This window comes from Sorex fumeus, unplaced genomic scaffold, assembly GCF_029834395.1.
Source record: "Sorex fumeus unplaced genomic scaffold, SorFum_2.1 ptg000070l, whole genome shotgun sequence".
NCBI lineage: Eukaryota > Metazoa > Chordata > Mammalia > Eulipotyphla > Soricidae > Sorex > Sorex fumeus.
In genome coordinates this window covers 13,944,505-13,962,200 of record NW_026606127.1, presented here as the reverse complement: position 1 = coordinate 13,962,200, position 17,696 = coordinate 13,944,505, and the positions used below count along the sequence as shown (strand labels likewise).

Here is a 17,696-nt window from a genome sequence, read left to right as displayed (position 1 = left end):
TGCACTCTCTGAACCCACTCAACACTAAGGCAAAAGAAAATCCAGCTGGTCTCCAATGGAACTCATTGGTTTCTTGTGGGTTGGCTGGCTGACTGGCTGGTTTTTCTGTGCCACTCAAAAGCTTGGGTCCAACATAGACCAGCCAGGATCAGTTTGTGCCTTCCCTGACGTGACGAAAGCTTGTGCTGGTGTTAGCAAGCTTGTGGGCAAGCAGGCGATGCAAAGATGGGTGGCACCATGGTCATCAGAGGTATTTGTAATGGTCACTAATGGCTGGCCTAGAGTTTGCTGCCTGAACATCATCCAAGGAACCCCTGTTGTGACATGCAGCTTTCAAGTATAGAAACAGCTGCTTGAGAAACAGCTCCCAAGGGTGGGAGATGGTGGCTCTCCCTCTGCACGGGTTTCTCACCTGTCCTCAAAGTCAGCCTAGCAGGTCCGATTCACTGAAACCATGAGACAGAGTGGGGAGTGGGAGTTCACAGTGGAACTCTGGCTTTCAGTCTTCCTTTCTCCACAGTGGAGCAAGAACGTCGGCTTAGGCCTTTCAGGGAAGAGCGAGAGGCCACACGGCAGGGCCTGCCATGCTCCTCCTGGAGCCTGAAACTCACTGCCCCAGCACATCCACGGCCTCTCTTTGGGGCCAGAAAGGACTTGTCTGGTGGGGTCTTTGGGGGAGGGGACGAGAAGGTAGCCTCCGGGATAACTGAGACTCAGTTTGGATAGCTGAGGACTGTCAAGGGACAATGGCATCCTGCCAACAGTGATTCTGGCTTCTATGTACAAACTCTTGGCAAGAATGGGCTTCGAGTCTTGCTCTTAGTCTTCCCACACCGCCTGCATACAGGGAGTCCCAGGCTCGAGGCACTGGGCAAGAGAGGCCGCGGGAGGCTACTGGGAACAGCAATGTGGGCCAGGACTGTGGCCCCTTCTCCCTAGTCACTGTGTTGAAACAGGTCCTCGCCCAAAGGTTCTTGCCAAGCGCACAGAGATGAGTCTCCTGTCAGGAACTCAGCAGTGTGAGACGGCCTGCTGCTTGCACGCGGCTCACACTTTGGACTGCCTCTCATCTGTCCACTCCTGCTTTGTGCTCTGCAGAGCTTGTGTCTTCTGCTCATCCACCTGCACGTAGTCTACTCTGTGCTCTTCTGAAAGAAGTTTCTGAAGAGGGAGAGCAAAGGCTTGTCATGACATCCAGTTAAGAAATACAGGTGAGGGCCAGCTCTCTGCCTCTGCCATTCAGGCCCTTCCCCATGGAGGTCTGAGCACACTCGAACATGTGCATACATACACACAGTATCTCCTCACTCTGCTCCTCCAACTGTGCTCTAGCATTGGACTTGCTGCGAGTGCTGCAGCAGGAGGGAGGGGGAATCTGCCTCCACACTCTGTCTTCTGCCTGGAGACCCGCAGTGGGGCTGCTTCTCCCTACAGGGCCCCACATGGAAGGTGACACCAAGGCCTTGGCCAGCAATGGAATGTTGCAAGACCCTCAGATCTGCAGCTCTTGGGCTAGACCACAGGTCACTGCCCCTCCAGACTAACACAATTTTCTTTGTTTTTTTTTTTTTGGTTTGGGGGACACACCCGTACTCAGGGCTCAGTCCTGGCTCTGAGCACAGAGATCACTCCTGACTGATGAACCTTTTGTATTTGCAGCTCTTCCTCTTCTGGCTAGCTTTTCCGGAGTCTCAGCTCAGGTTTCGAGAGTCAGGGTAAAGGAAAGTGGCTGTTGAGCTTTCGCCATGTTTTTTTTTCTGTATGCAACACACACACACACACACACACACACACACACCATATGTGTATAGGTCATCCTGTTTAGCAAATAACTTTTCTTCTCACTCATCATGGTTTCAGGTCCAGTTTACATGATGACTGACCATCACTTGCTCTAAAGTACCTCCGGCTGTCCACTTCACCCTACCTCGCACAGCACGGTGCAGGAGCCCAAGGCTGAACATGTCTGAACTAATTCAAGGCCACCGCAGGTTTCAAAGTGGGGGCTTTTGATTTCTGATTCCACCTGATATGGGAACTGTCCAAAGGCATGGGCACTGCCTGATCTGCCATTCCAGACTCTTCCTCCATCTGTATTGCCCCCACCCTACCTTTAACTCTGCCTGGGGACTGGGTATCACTGTGAGGCTGATGTGAATATTCTTCACTATACTCATCTGCATTTTCAAGACTTTTCAAAGAGAACAAGCAGGGTTGCACCATCAGAACGCATGAAACAGAAATGTAAACACCTGGAAATTCTCAAACACTGAGTCCTTCCTACCTGCTGGACAGGAGCTGGTGATGCAGAATTGAAGTCCAGGGCTAAATAGTCCAAGCTGAATTTCTTGGTCAACATCAGTGATCCCCTGTTGAGAGAGCTGGCATTTCTATGCTCCTCCTAGGAACCAACACAGCATGACTTAGCAGTGTCTGGTTAGGTTGCCCAAAGAAGGCCAATGGGGAAGCTCGCTCTTGAGCTGCCATCAGACCATAAAATGGGGATCTGTGGACATGCATGAAGATTGGAAATCACATAGCAAAGGGGGGTGACATGGGAACTCATTCAGTCCTCCTCCAGAGCAACACCTTTATTCACCTCGAAAAGAGTTGGTGAAAGTCTCCCCCAAGAAGAATTTATGTTGAAGAGCCGAAGGAATAATGAAACCTTCCAGATTAAAGCTTGAAGAAGCCTACCTTTGATACTCAAGTGTTAGATCACATGCCTGCATGAGTGAGGCCCTGAGATCAGTGGTGCCCCAAGCATTGCCTAGTGTAGCCCTGGGGTCCCCTGAGCTCTACTGGTTCACACACCAAACCACTGGCCTGGGCATTGCCTGGAATGATCTCAGGACCCCTGAGCATTGCTAGGTGTGGTCCAATATTTTGGGAGAGCAATACCTGGTGGTCTCATGACTGACTCCTGGCTCTGCACTCAAGGATCAGGTTTTGGCTTGGGGTGCTGGGGATTGATCCTGGGTCAGTAGCATGCAAAGCAAGTGCCCTAACTAACTAACTCTGGCCCCATGGTGTGGTCCAAATAAAAACATTCTCACAGGCTGTGTTTATCTTTCTTCTTCTTCTGGCTTATTTCATTTAACATGACATGACTTATGCTGCCATATTTAGAATAACTGGAGGAGGGAATGCAATGTTTTAAAGGGGGGTGCCCAAATTAACCTTGGCCCCAGAGCATAGGGAGGAAAGAAGGAAAGAAAGAGTGGAGAGGAGGGGGAGAAGAGACAGATGAGCAGCAATGGAGCCAAGTCAGGGCATTAAGGTACAAAGGTGGTGTTAAGGAAAGATAGAGCCGACTATTCTAATCGCAGAGTCAGTAACATTGAAATTAGGAGACCCACACTGTTACCAACTGAACTGAGAAAGGTGCCTGTCAAGAGGGCAGGCCGGAGGGGGGTGTAGGAGAGACCTTACTGGTGGAGGGAAGTTGACTCTGGTGCTGGGATGGGCGCTGCAATACCATATGTCTAAAACTCAACTATGAAGAACTTTGTAAATCAGGGTGCTTTAATAAAACTTTTAAAATTAAAAAAAACTTACAGGGACTGTGGGATATCTCAATGGCTGAAAGAACCTATCTTTCAAGTATGATCCCCAGTGTCACCCATGTGATCTAAGCATGGCGGATCTGTTGTCTGGAACCCTTGGTGCTACAACAGAGTGTGTAATCCCCAAAGCAGAGCCAGGTGATACCTGAGCACCAAAACTACAGTGTATCACCCCAGTGCACCACAGTAATGCCAGCAAATGCCACAGCCAGAATGTGCTCAACATTATAGCGAAATGAGTGTGGCCCCTGGTGAGCACTGCGGAGCGTGCAAGCACTGCAAGCAAGAGTGTGTGTGTGTGTGTGTGTGTGTGACTCCTGGTCACTGTAGCAACAATGAAGGGAAGGGAAGAGGGGAAGTGGAATGCTCTAACACATTTATCCACATACTAGTAAAGGCATCCCAGATGCATTTGAAGATAACTTTGCATAATTCGAAGAGTGAAAATGCCATGGTAGCATATACCCACAGTCTCAGAATCCGATTTAAGCACCCCTGCCTCGAATCTTGAGTTTACTTAATTTTATGAGTGCATAATTATCTTCAGCTCCCATAGTATTTTGAAGGTTTATCAAAAGCGTACATTTGTCTATACAGTTCTCAACACTGCTTTTGCCCCATAGCACGCATTTCGCATTCAATGTATTGCTCTACTAGCCCAATTTCATTTATTTCATGGAGCACCTATTCCTTAGAATGATTTCCTTCACTGCCCCCTACCAGCGAACAGTTGCTGCTTCCAGTTTGGGGGCTCCTTTTTTCTTTTTCGGTCACGCCCGGTGATGCACAGGGGTTACTCCTGGTTCTGCACTCAGGAATCATTCCTGGCGGTGCTCAGGAGACCATAGGGGATGCTGGGAATCGAACTCGGGTCGGCCGCGTGCAAGACAAACGCCCTACCCGCTGTGCTATTGCTCCAGCCCCAGTTTGGGGGCTCTTACAAGCACCCAGGCCCCAGAGGTGGGCACTTGCTGACAGAATTGCTGGCTTATAGGACATACGTGCCCTCAACTTTAGTTGCTGTCATCAAGCCATTTTTTACAGGGGCTGTGCTTACACCAACCTGAAAATTCTTCTTGCACCCTATCCAATTCTGGCCAGTGTTTCAATGCCTTCCTGACTGATAATGGGTAAAATGGTATCACTGTGGTGGTGGGATTCTCCATATAGTTTATTATTAGTTAGTTGATTAGATACCTCTGTATGTTCAAAGGTCACTTTATTTTTCCTGTAAATAAAATTTTGGTTTGTGTTTTCTGTTTGTCTTGCTAATTTTTTGTACTGATATGTTCCCAATTTTTCCTCATATATCCAGGAGAGTAATAATTTGTTGGTTACATCACAAAAATTTCATCACAGACCATAGTTGTTCTTTCTTTTTGTATGTATGTGTTGGCAATGCAGAGATGGAGCCCAGGGCCTCTCACATATGAGGCATGTCCTGACCACGGAACCACCTCCCACTGCTATGATTTCTTTTTAACAAACAGCAGCCTCTCCCTTTTATCACAACAGATCACTATTTTGCCAAGTGGCTTGTTTACCCATATGAGGTTATAATTTGTTTCTCCATATTTTCTAAAACTACAAAGCCATACCCTTCACATTTAAAGAGCAGTCCACCTTAAACCGATTTGAACATATGGTAGTGCAATCAGGACAAGATTCATTCCTTGTTGGTTTTGCCTGAATAGCCATCCTTTCCTCAATAACGCAGCCTCTTGTCCTGTTTGGAACTGTCTCCAGGCGTTCCTGTAATCCCATTAGCATACAAGTGGACCTCTGCACAGGACAAATCTGTACCAATGACTGACCCTATTTAACCATCTTGAATCTTAACATTTAGAATACATAGCCTCCATTTGCTTCCTCCAGAGTGTCTTGGGTAACCCTGACCCTTGGATTGTCCATATACACAAGATAAGATGTATATCTTAGAATTAGCACCAACATCCCACAAAACACTCTTTGGAGATTTGGTAGTGTAATGTCTTTTAATATTGAATTTTCCAGGGCCATAGTAATAGTACAGAGTGTAGGGTGCTTGCATTGCATGTGGTGGGCGCCTCAATTCTATCCAGCACCCCATATGGTCTCCCAAGCATTGATAGGAGTGATCTCTGAGCTCAGAGCCAGGAGTAAGCCCTGAGCACTACTGGGGTGTGGCCCCAAAACAAACACAATTTTTTAAAATCCAGATACAAAGATCTATCTTTCCATTTTGTTTAGCTCTTTAAGGTCTTTCAGGAATATTTTTCCAGTAATCTCTTAGTGAACCTTTGTTATATTCATCCCTAGACACCCAAATGCTTGTCATTGTAAATGATAAAGGCCCAAAAATTCTATTTTCTGGGGGACACTGAGATAGTATAGGAATAAAGGCAATTGCCTCCCATTGAGACAACCCACAGTCACTCTCCATATATGGTTCCCCATGCTCCACCAGGAGTGATCCCTGAGCACAAACCCGGAAGTAAACCCTATGTACCACCAGGTATGGCCCACAAACAAAAAATTAAATTCCATTTTGTTTTATACCACTATAAACAAATTCAACTATCCTTTATGCATTGATTCCATATCCATCAACCTTGATAAACTCCTTGACTAATTCTAATGATTTTCAGAAAAATGACTTTAGATTTTCTGAATATAGAACCATCTATGAATAACCATAGTTGTTTTTATGCCCTTTTCCCCAAGTCTTATTCTCTTCTTCATTTGTTTGTTTTTTAATCACTCAACAGGCACAATGTTGAATACAAGAACTCAAAGAACTAGACAGTTTCTTTGAACTTGATTCCAAAGAAACCACCTGTGGTCTGTAACTTAATGAGTATGAAACCCATTATACAGAGATATTACATAAATTCTTATGAGGATATAGAAAATAAATTGTATTCCCCAATTACTAATAGATTTTTTCTTTCAAGAATAGTTTTTGAAGGGTATAAAAACATCAAATACCTAGGAATCAACTTTCCAAAGAATGTGAAAGACTTGTACTTTAATAACTTGAAGTCACTATTGAAAGAAAAGAAGAGGACGCCATAGGATTGGAGAGGACAGAGCACTTAAACGCAGGCAACCTGGGTTTGATCCTTGGTACTACATAAGGACCCAGAACTCGCCAGAAATGATCCCTGAACACAGAGTCAGGAGTAAACTATGACTACTGCCTAGTTCGGCACAGAAGTCCAAAAATTTTTAAAAAGAGGAGAGAGAAGACACCAGGAAATGGAAAAATATTCAATGTACATTGATTGAAAGAGTTAACATTGTCAAAATGATCATCCTACCTAAAGTATTACATAGATTTAATAACATTTCCATAAAATATATGATGGCATTCTTCTTCAAGGACTTAGAACAAACTACTAAAATTTGTATGGAATCATAATGCTTCCCAAATACCAAAAAACAATTTTGAGTAAAAGAAGATGGGAAGTATTGCATTTTTCTGTTTTAAAGTACACTATAAAGCTACAGTAATCAAATCTGTGTGATACTGGACTAAAGATACATTATTGGACTAATAAAGCAGAATACAGAGTCAGAACACAGAGTCCAGAGATAAACCCTCAGATTTATGGGCAATTAATCTCTGACAGTGAGCTGGGTTCATGAAGTGCAGCTAGGAAAATCTCTTCAATCAATGGTTCTGGGAAAACTTGATTGTCACATGTAAGAAAATGTAAGGTAAAGGTAAAGGTAAAGGCCCTCCCGTTGATCGTCGATTTGCTCGAGCGGGCCCAGTAACGTCTCCATTGGAGACTTTGTTGTTACTGTGTCTGGCATATCGAATACTCTCGGTAGCTTGCCGGGCTCTCTGAGAGGGGCGGAGGAATCGAACTCGGGTCGGCCATGTTGGCCGCTTGTAAGGCGAACGCCCTACCCGCTGTGCTATCGCTCCAGCCCAGATAAAGTTACATATGACATATGATAAAGTTACAGAAAATGTAACTTTATCATATGTCACACCATTCACAGAAATTAATTCAGAGTAGATTAAAGATCTTAAGCTTAGATCAGAATCCATGTTTTTTAAAAGAAAAGCTTATTCCAAAATTTATGTGGAAAGATACAAAAAAGATCAACAAAAAAACCTTAAGCAAGAATAAAGTTGGAGAAAATATACTTTCCAGTGTAAGATCTATTGTAAATGTTCAGTAATGAAGACTTTGTGGTCTTCATAGGCACAATGACAGACACAAAATAGGAACACAGAATGGACACAGAATATGGAAAAGCAAATGAATAGGTGCAACTGACATTTTACAGAGGTGAAAGAAAATGTGAGAAAGGGTACTGGAACACTTGAACGCTCATACCCCCAAACTATCCTCAACAGCATTTTATGCCTCATACAAAAATGAACTCAAGGGGCTGGAGCGATAGCACAGCGGGTAGGGTGTTTGCCTTGCACGCAGCCAACCCGGGTTCGAATCCCAGCATCCTATATGGTCCCCTGAGCACCATCAGGAGTAATTACTGAGTGCAGAGCCAGGAGTAAGTAACCCCTGAGCATCGCCGGGTGTGACCCAAAAAGCAAAAAAAAAAAAAAAAAAAAAAAACCCTCAAATGTACCATTGACTTTAATGCAAAACCTTAAATGATAATACTTTTAGAAAAATGGAAAAAACTCAAATGATGTAAGGTTAGACAAAGAGTTCTTAGACATAACAATTCATGAACGAAAAATTGGGCTTAATCAAATGTGAAATGTTTTGCTCTGCAAGAGACCGAAGGGAATAAAATATGTGCAAGTCACATATTCTTTGGATGACTTACATGCAGTGTATACAAAGATCTCTTAAAGTCAATGAGAGAAACCAATGAAAACTTGGGCAAAAGAAATCAAAAGATAGTTCACCAAAGAAGATATAAGATGTCAACCAAGCACAAAACATACTTGCAATATCATTTGCCATTCAGGAAATATATACGAGAACCACAGTGAGATATCCTGACATACCTGTTAGAATGCCTACATTCAAACAAACCAAACACTATGATAGCTAGTGGTGCACATTGGCGGAGTGATGGGAACACTCACAAATGACTATTGAGGTGCAAATGGGTCAAGTTCCCACAGATTAGGTTGGGGTAGTATAGTGTAAGTCCTGAGAGTTGGTTTTCTTTATCATTTTTTGAAAAGTGCCACCTTTAGGTTTTGGTTGCCAAGGCATACAATTGAATGTGATGATCTCAAATACAGTGCTGGCCACCTGCCTGGTTAAAGACCCAGGCCACCTCCTACCACTGACACTCCTTGGATTAGACATCTTGGATGATTTTCAGTAACTGGCCAATTATTTGGTTCACTTCTCTTTGTCTTCTCTTAATTTCCACTCTGATGTTATAGATCCATCACCAGTCATCCCATGAGACTCTAGGCTCCCTGTAGAGTATCAGGAGCAAGACAGGATGCCCCCTTTATGCTATTTCCAATAAACAAGGTATTGAAGTTCTAGTCAAAGCAGTAACTCAAGAAAAGAAATAAGAGGCTGGGGAGATGATTGCTCAATGGTCAATGGCACATGCCTTGCACATGCAAGGCTCTGAGTTCAATCCCCGGTACCATGTGGACTTCTGAGAACGGCTAAGATTCCAACCTGGAGGCTCCCAGCATCATTGGGCCCAAGCAGTATGGTACTACCTACACTGAACATTGAAACATCTTCTGATTTGGTCAAGTAGCACCAAGTGTGGGCCGTGGGCCTTCTAAATATTGCTTGGGAGCCCTTTCCCCAGAAGAAATAAGATCATGAAAACTGGGAGACAGGTGGCAAAATAATCTGTTTGCTGATAACAAATTTTATGTGTAAAATTTCTAAAGATTTCACTCAAAAATCAACACTAAACATTAATATAGCAGGGTTTCAGGATAAAAAACCAGTACCCAAAATTCAGTTGCTTTTCTATATACTAACAAAAAACATCCTGAAGAGTAAGTAAATCAAGAAAATTTTTAATTATAATAACCTCTAAAAGAATGAAATATTTAGAAATAAATTCAACCAAGAGAAAAACTAGTTGAATGAATGTTACAAAACATTGTTAAAAGGAACAGAGCCATAATAAATGAAAACTACACGCTATGTTAATGGATTAGAAGATTTTTATATTGATATTACTTAAAGTAACCTGCAGAGTCAAAATATTCTCAATCAAAACCCCAATCACATTTTCTGCAGAAACAGAAAAAAAAATCTTAGTATTCAGAAGACATCTCAAGGAACTCTGAATAGTCAAATCAGTCTTGAAAAGAACAAATTTGGAGGACTCAGAGTTTCGGATTTCAAAATGTAGTGCAAAGCTTTACTAATCAAAGAGTGGGATTGGAGCACTAACTGGGAGTCTCCTACCCAAACAGAATGAAACTGTGGTAAAATACCAAAACGTGGTTGAATCTGGAAAATACTACACTAGGTGAAAGAAGAAAGGCACCAAGGGACAAATGCGGCACTAAGAGTCCAGTTATATGAAGTCCCTAGACTAGGCAAATTCACAAAGCAGAAAGTTGCACAGAAGTTACCAGGGCTGGGGGAAGAGTGAGGGAGTTAGTGTTTAATGGGGACCGAATTTCTGTGTTGGCTAACTGACAGTGATGTTGACATCATGAATGCACTTAATGCCTTCTCGGTGCACATTTAAAATGGTTCAAATGGTCAATTACATAGTATTTGTATTGAACTGCAGGAAAAAACACCCCAAAACAAAACAGTCTATAAAAAAAAGCTTAGAACAATGATATTTTAACTTCCCCCAAACTTGAACCACTCCAAAGATCCTTCAGCGGGGGAGGGGATGAAAGAGCACTGGCACATCCGTCCATACCACTCAGCAATGCGACAGGAAGCACATGGATAAACGGCACAATCTGGACGCATCTCACGGACATGCTGATGAGGGAAAGGCGCCCATCTCAAAGGTGCCACTTGTTCTGGCTCCACGAATGTGACACTCTCAAAAAGACAGACTAGAGTTCTGATTTCCAGGGACTAAGGCTGGGGGGCGTGCTCTACTGAGGCAGCAGAGAGCAGATCTTACACGACAGAGCTACTGCAATGCACAGAGCTGCCTCCCCACAGAAAGTCCGTCTCGCTGAAAGAGAATTTGAAAAGTAAAAGTATTATAACGCTATAAAATGACAAGTAATATGAGACATAAAACCTAGAATCCTATTATAAAAGCCTACTAATTAAAATCAGATTTTAAAAAGGAATCACATAAAATTACGCTGCTTCATCTAAATTTTCTATACGTTCACTACATATACGGTGACTAAAAAGGGATACATAGCTTTAGTCCAACAAAACTTGCTTACTATTCTTGGACTACGTTTTTATATTCATATGAGAAGCTCTCCCCAAAGAAAAGAAAATCATGTATATGAATATGAGTAAAATCAAATCCAAATTGGATTAGTTATATCTATAATAAAGGGTTTGTAAAGAAAAATGTAAATGAAACTTATTTGAACACATTCAATTACAGGAATCGCAGAAACACAACTAAATTAGATGGAGCAGCCTTTAAACATACCCACTTAGGGCTTCCTCACAGCTTCTTTCTTGCGTCTTGGGCTCTTAGTTTGCTGTACAGAGACAGTCACTGACCCAAGATGATCAACTTAGCCAAGAAATCAGTCCTAAACCACACTGTGAACGAAGCATGGGTCCTTCTAAAAACCTCACGAACCAGGAATGGAATTCTGATGTCCAAATAACTCCACATGAGCTTTTAGATTAACTTCCCTTCTCTGTTTTCGGAGATAAAACACAGCTGCTTAGCATCCTTTATAAGTGTTTTCTCCTAGACGTGTCCCAAGGGCCATGCTAAGTGTGAAGAACATTGGAATGACCACAGCAGATTTGTATCTGAGTTATTTTCCATCTGTATATATAGTTAGGCACGCTTAAAGCACAATTTTTATCAAATAGAAAGGAAAATGAAGCATGTCATTACTAGTTTAGATTACTGTTTTGAGAATTGTTTGCCTATTATCCTCATGGTGAGGGCATAATTATCTTCTCAAAAAATATGTGTAATCACAGTATCTTAAACATTGCTCTAAGATATCTTTTCAAAATGTCCGCAGTTGAAACAGAAATTTTCTCTAGAGAGCTTTTCTTTTGAAATCGCAAAATGGCCATAGTTCCGGCCAAAATGTCTGAGAAATATAAGAGGTGCTAACAGCCCCTTTCTCTCTCCCCTCAAAATTTCCAGTTCTTGGGCCAGAGAGATAATACAGGGATTAAGGTATTTGTCTTGCATGCAGCCAATCTGGGTTCGATTCCTGACATCATATATGGTCCCCTGAGCACTACCAGGAGTGATCCCTGAGCACAGAGTCAGGAGTAAGCACTGAGCACTGCTGTAATGGCCCCCAAAATGAAAGCAATAATTCAAGTTATTAGTAGTTACAAAGTGAAGAGCAGAGAAAGGAGGACAGAGGGAAGGAGGGTTGTCTGTAACTACTGTGTCCTCCAAGTGCTACAAGGAGCTCAGAATTGTAGAAGAGAAAGTCGACTTCAAATATGGGTCTGTTCCCAGTCTGAAAACATTGCAACCTGCTATTACAATCAAGGGCAGGCTTTCTCAAGGATAAGTTTCCTTTATGGTGAACTCATAAGGATATAGATTGGGGGTGAAAGGATGTGAAACATATAGGGTTACCATTGGGATGTAGCTTTCTTCCTCTTCTCTTGAAACAGGACTGGCAAAAAATCTTGCAGAATTAAAACCATTTCTTTCTGGAGAGAGAAAGCTGGTCCTATTGCTAAGAAGAAAAATATAGATGAGGTTAAAGCAATGTCTTACAGCTGCTCTGAAAGTCGGCCAGAAACTGACATAACCCCCGTGGGGTTTCAGCCCTCCCCTTCACATACAACTTCCTTCCGGCCACAGCAATTCCTGAAGCAGCTCTGTTCCACTCGGGGGCAAATGGTTCCCAAATCTCACAGGGAACTTTTTTCTTTGTGATCTATAAACACTTCAGCCTTATGGGAATGAAGACCATCCTTCTAATTGTCAAGCGACATCAAGCAAGCTTCAACTGCACTGAAACCAAGTGGCCCAAGACCAGGAGTGTCTGTAGGATGAGGAAACTCACCAAGGCACAGTGTGGGTCCTGGTTAGAGACGCATGTTCCCGGATGGTAGAGAGATTCCTCAGGTCAAGAGGAGGAGGCCGCGCTATGAGATAAAACACATGATCCACATTGTCAGTGCTCAGTGAGCAGCATATCCAATTCACATTAGTGAAGATGAGGGCCAGGTTCACAGTCACGCTTGCCCCAGGCTCACTGGGAACAAATGGCCACATGACTGGTGGGAGGTAACAGTGATATATTTCCTGATGGCTCATTCTATCTTACAGTTCTAGGTGCTGAAGAAGCTTGTGACCTAACAGAATCCCAACCTGAACCTCTCACACAAACTGAAAAAGTTCCCTTTCTCATCAGAGGGTTCTAATATGCCCCTTTTCCAGTCTGTCTTCCTGAAGGTTCTTCCGCCTAGGACATTCTTCCCCATCTTCCAGCCTAGTCAGACATCTTTGGATTTCAGCTCAGTATCCTCTCCTTTGGGAGGCATTCTTAGGCTTCCAGGCAAGTTTAGATTCCAAGGCTTGGGCCTTCCTGCCAGCATATGCTTACTCCCCATGGTCTAGCCCGGCGATTCTCCATATTTTTCCATCCATGGCCCCCTTTCCAACCTTGTTTCCTTCCTGCGGGCCCCCGATTCTACTAGAAGCTGTCTACTTTCATGCTGTGCCCGCCCCACCCCTAAACTAATGCTACTGTACCTCTGGGTGCAAGGGGACCATATGGATACTGAATGAAAAATGCTGCTCTGGACAGCCTCTGCATGCGCTGGGGGGATGGGCAGAGGGATGGTTCTGTTTGGATCACTACAATATCCGTGACAGGAGTAAGTGGAGGCTCTAACCTCTGACTCTTCTTCCTTCAGTGTCCCGCCCGACACTCCTCCAACACAGTCTTTGCCTCCACCAGGCTATGTGTGCAGACTGTTTCAGTCCCTCCCTTGCGCCAGAGCAGAGGACTGACATTCTGAGTCAGGGAAACTGAATCACTTTCCCAGGAGTTTCAGGCACATGCTGAGAGGAGCACTATGGTCCCTGGAGAAAGGGCTTTCTTGCTGGCATCACAACCAGACTGCAGGGTCACTAAAAAGCCACCTCCAGGCCAGGTTTCAGGCCCACCCTGCATTCACATCCCTGAGAAGCAGTCCCACAGCCCACATCAGTTCCTCCACCGAGACTCTCTTCCGACTACCAGACCCACACGTGCACACGGGATATTTGCAATGCCATGTTTTTTTTTCTTTTTGGGTCACACCTGGCAATGCACAGGGGTTACTCCTGGCTCATGCACTTAGGAATCGCTCCTGGTGGAGCTTGGGGGACTATATAGGATGCTGGGAATCTAACTTGGGTCAGCCGCGTGCAAGGCAAATGCCCTACTCGCTGTGCTATTGTTCCAGCCCCTGCAATGCCATGTTTTACACCAAAGCAAAAGGTTAAAGTCAGTGCCTCACCTGGACGACCCCTGCCAACTGTCCAGCAGCCGCATTCCTATGTTACAGAGCATCCTGTTCGGCACTGCAGCAAGTGAGTTGAGTGAAATGGTATCTACGTCTACTACAATGTCTCCCTCTATGAAAGTGCTTCTGACCTGAATGAAGGGTTCTTGCTTCTGTCTGCACCCAAGGCAGGCTCTTCCTTCCTGTCTAGTGCCAACTTTGCAATTCTCCTGTTTCCAGGAGCATTTCACGTTTCTTTTTGTTTCTTCTGGCATGTCACAGAAGAAGGACCCCAGAGGAGCTGGGCCCAGAGAAGGTGGACAGCAAATGGGGAGTCCAGTGAAGTGAAGGGATATGGGCGTGGGGCAGGGGACAGAGGATTTCTCCATTCCTAACTCCTGCTTGTTTGTGAAGGGAAGTGGGCAGGCTGCTTTTCCTGTCTCTGTTCCCCGCCCCACCGTGAGGCCGAGCGACCCAGAACAGCCACCTGCCAGCCCTGCAGAAGGGGTCAGGCAGCCCAGGGCCACACAGCCTGCCTTCCATTCCCAGCCTGTGGAGCTGAAGCAGAACCAGATGGCCTCTGTCCTCAGCTGTCATGGCATGCCTCAGGCGGAGCAGTAGCCCCAAACGAGTCTTGTGAACTGAATGTGGCTTTGCAGGCTGCACTGACAGGCTATGGTGCCTTGAAGTTGTGGCCCTACCCAGTCACCTGCCTCCAGGAAAGTGGGAGGCACTCGCTCACTCCCTTCCGCAGGTCCTGCACCACCTCACTCATCATCCTGCACAATAGGGCATTGGCGTGGCTTACGTTTCCTCTGTGGCTTGAGATCTCTGTTCACTGGTGGAGGCTCCAGGTCTGCAGGCAGTGCAGGCAGGGGGCTGGACAGGCCCCCAGAACTCATGGGGATGTAGTCATCAGGGCTGCAGCAAGCCCCCATACTAGGAGTGGCCTGCGGGCCCATGGGCACATAGCTGTCCTCGGCGCCAGCTGAGGCCGGAGGAGACATCGGGGAGAACCGGCATGGCTGCAAGACAAGAGGGAGCCACAGAGCAGTCACAGAAAGTGCACCAAAGGTTTCGGCCACACCTCTCAAGTCCTGTGGCAGGAAGGAGACTGAGGTGTGGCCACAGGACCTGAAACCCAGTGGCTGTCTTAAGCAGCTTCCTGACGCACCAGTGCCACTTCTGAGTCTTGGAGTTGCTAGACAAGTCCAGGGTCATGACAGGTAGCAGCAGGGTTCTCCAAGCCAGAGTGCTAAGTCCCCCAACACATCCGGTAGAAAGCAATCCAAGTGCCAAACTTACCAAATTTAGGCTGAGCCGCTTGTCCCGATACCTTAGAGACTGGCATTCCACGTCAGCTGCAAGACACAAGAGCAGGGTGATGTAGAAAACAACACACTTGCTGCCCATCCCTCAGGGCCATGGTTTCCAAGGGGCCCTGTGTCCCTCCGCATGAATACTCCCCACCAGCAGCCAGTCTGGTGAAGCAGGTAGCTAAGCAATAATGAACAATGGGTTCAGGCACAGTGGAGACTGCCCTGGATGTCAGGGAGAGGAGATAGTATGCAGGAGCCCTGGGCCAGGAAGGAGAACGGCACGCGCAGAGATGTGTCAGCACCACAGAGTCAGGGAGCTAACTGGGGAGCACTACGTTCAGAAGAAACTAAACCACACAGAACGAGAAGGTATCACGATTGGAGTCACTGAGAGAAATGGGAGCACAATGCCCCAGAGCACCTCAAATTTCCCAGAGCAGCAAGAAGAGCACAGGGTCAGCCTAAGGAAGAACAACCTCAGTGTCCTGGGGGAAAAGGAGGGTGTGGGGGGCCCAAGGAAGAAAATGTGGCAAGTCAGCCTCCTTCTGAGAAAGGAGCTGCAGGGCCAAGAACGTGCAGGCATGAGAGCACCTCTAAGTTAGGGAGTGGGACTGAGGCACTGGCCCACAGATGTGCACAGTGTGTCCATCTATGCTTCCAGACCCTGGCCCCACAGAGGAGCAGCTAACAGCTGCCCTGGGCTCACGCAGTTTCTCTATGTCTCAGGTGACCCATGCTGAAAGAGACCAACAGAGAAGCTACTTCATAGGATTCCTGGAAGGCTGAGAACCATACCTGGAGCACAAAAAGTGCTCAGTGAACCATAAAAACAATGATGAGCATCTTGAATAAAGCATGTGAACAAAGGCCCCTGACTCCCTTTGCCCTGCCAGATCCTCACTGAATACCAAAAGACAAAAACAGAGAAAACCCTGCAACCAAGGGGGGGGGGCACCCAGGTGGCAGAGAGCTTAAGGAACTTCTGAGTTGGTGAATACAGGATCCAATCAGTCTTTCCCAAGGTTGCAATACTGCCCTGCGGCGCTGGAATCACTCTCAGGTGCCCCGTCGGGGGTGGTGCTTTCTGTTTGTATATAGAAGGTAGATTTCTAGAGGGGGCTATGCTGAGTCATTTTTTTCTGCAAAGGGAGGGGTAGGCCAAATCAGTTTGGGACTCTCTAAAGTACAGGATGAACCCATGGAATATTTGGCGGTTTACAGATCCTGTGAAAATGAGCCTTAAGACTATCACCTTCATCTTACCCTGTTCTATTTTTCTCTTTTCAAAAGCAAAATCACAATGCTGCATACTCATGTTTTATCCACCATTATAAGCCACAACTGACATAGAAAATCATGAATATTCAAAGGGTAGAATGTATTTCTCAGGAATACAAATATATTGGGCTGGAGCAATAGCACAGCGGGTAAGGCATTTGCCTTGCACGTGACTGACGTAGCCGACCCAGGTTCGATTCCTCCGCCCCTCTCAGAGAGCCTGGCAAGCTACAGAGAGTATCTCGTCCACATGGCAAAGCCTGGCAAGCTCCCCGTGACATATTCACTGTGTCACTGTCCTGTCCTCCCGTTGTTCATCGATTTTCTAGAGTGGGCCCAGTAACGTCTCTATTGTGATAATTGTTACTGTCTTTGGCATATAGAATACATCACGGGAAGCTTGCCAGCCTTTGCTGTGCGGGCGAGATACTCTCGGTAGCTTGCCTGCTCTCTGAGAGGGGCAGAGGAATCGAACTCGGGTCAGCCATGTTGGCTGCGTGCAAGGCAAACGACCTACCTACTGTGCTATCACTCTAGCCCGTGACGTATTCAATATGCCAAAAACAGTAACAACAAGTCTCACAATTTGTTCTGAGACATTACTGGTGCCTGTTCGAGCGAATCGATGAACAACAACAGGAGGACAGTGCTACAGTGCTACCAATATATTGCAAAATATTCACTGCCATGCCAGAGTATTTGGTAATATAATGATCAAATTCTGTTTAATAGTGAGACTCTTTAAGATATATTCTCTTACAAGCTTTCAAGTATATAAAACAAGCATTATTAACCACAGTCACAGTATTAAATTAGTAGAACACCTTCATCTCCTATTTAAAAGTGTCTACTTTGACCAACATCTCTGCATTTCATCAACCCCACAGCCCCTGGAGAGTATAGCTACCATTCTACTCTTGCTTCTAAGTTGGACTTTTTAACTTTCTTTTTGCTTTTGGCGCCATGCCCAGCAGCATTCAGGGCTT

General features: G+C 45.2%; 1 protein-coding gene across 3 annotated transcripts in view; it reads right to left on the bottom strand.

Annotated features, from left to right (window-relative positions):
* Positions 1–1,047: 1,047 nt before the first annotated feature.
* GAB3 (GRB2 associated binding protein 3) overlaps positions 1,048–17,696 on the bottom strand; it is a 74,563-nt gene continuing 57,914 nt past the window's right edge. For 2 of the 3 annotated variants that reach the window (XM_056128846.1, XM_056128847.1), the window contains exons 5-10: positions 15,419–15,474; positions 14,922–15,138; positions 12,685–12,766; positions 12,249–12,351; positions 2,285–2,401; positions 1,048–1,161 (exon numbers count right to left, since the gene is read on the bottom strand). In XM_056128846.1, coding sequence (XP_055984821.1) covers positions 1,048–1,161; positions 2,285–2,401; positions 12,249–12,351; positions 12,685–12,766; positions 14,922–15,138; positions 15,419–15,474 — 689 coding nt within the window. The remainder of the gene's footprint in view (positions 1,162–2,284; positions 2,402–12,248; positions 12,352–12,684; positions 12,767–14,921; positions 15,139–15,418; positions 15,475–17,696) is intronic. The other variant, XM_056128848.1, reaches the window with a different exon arrangement.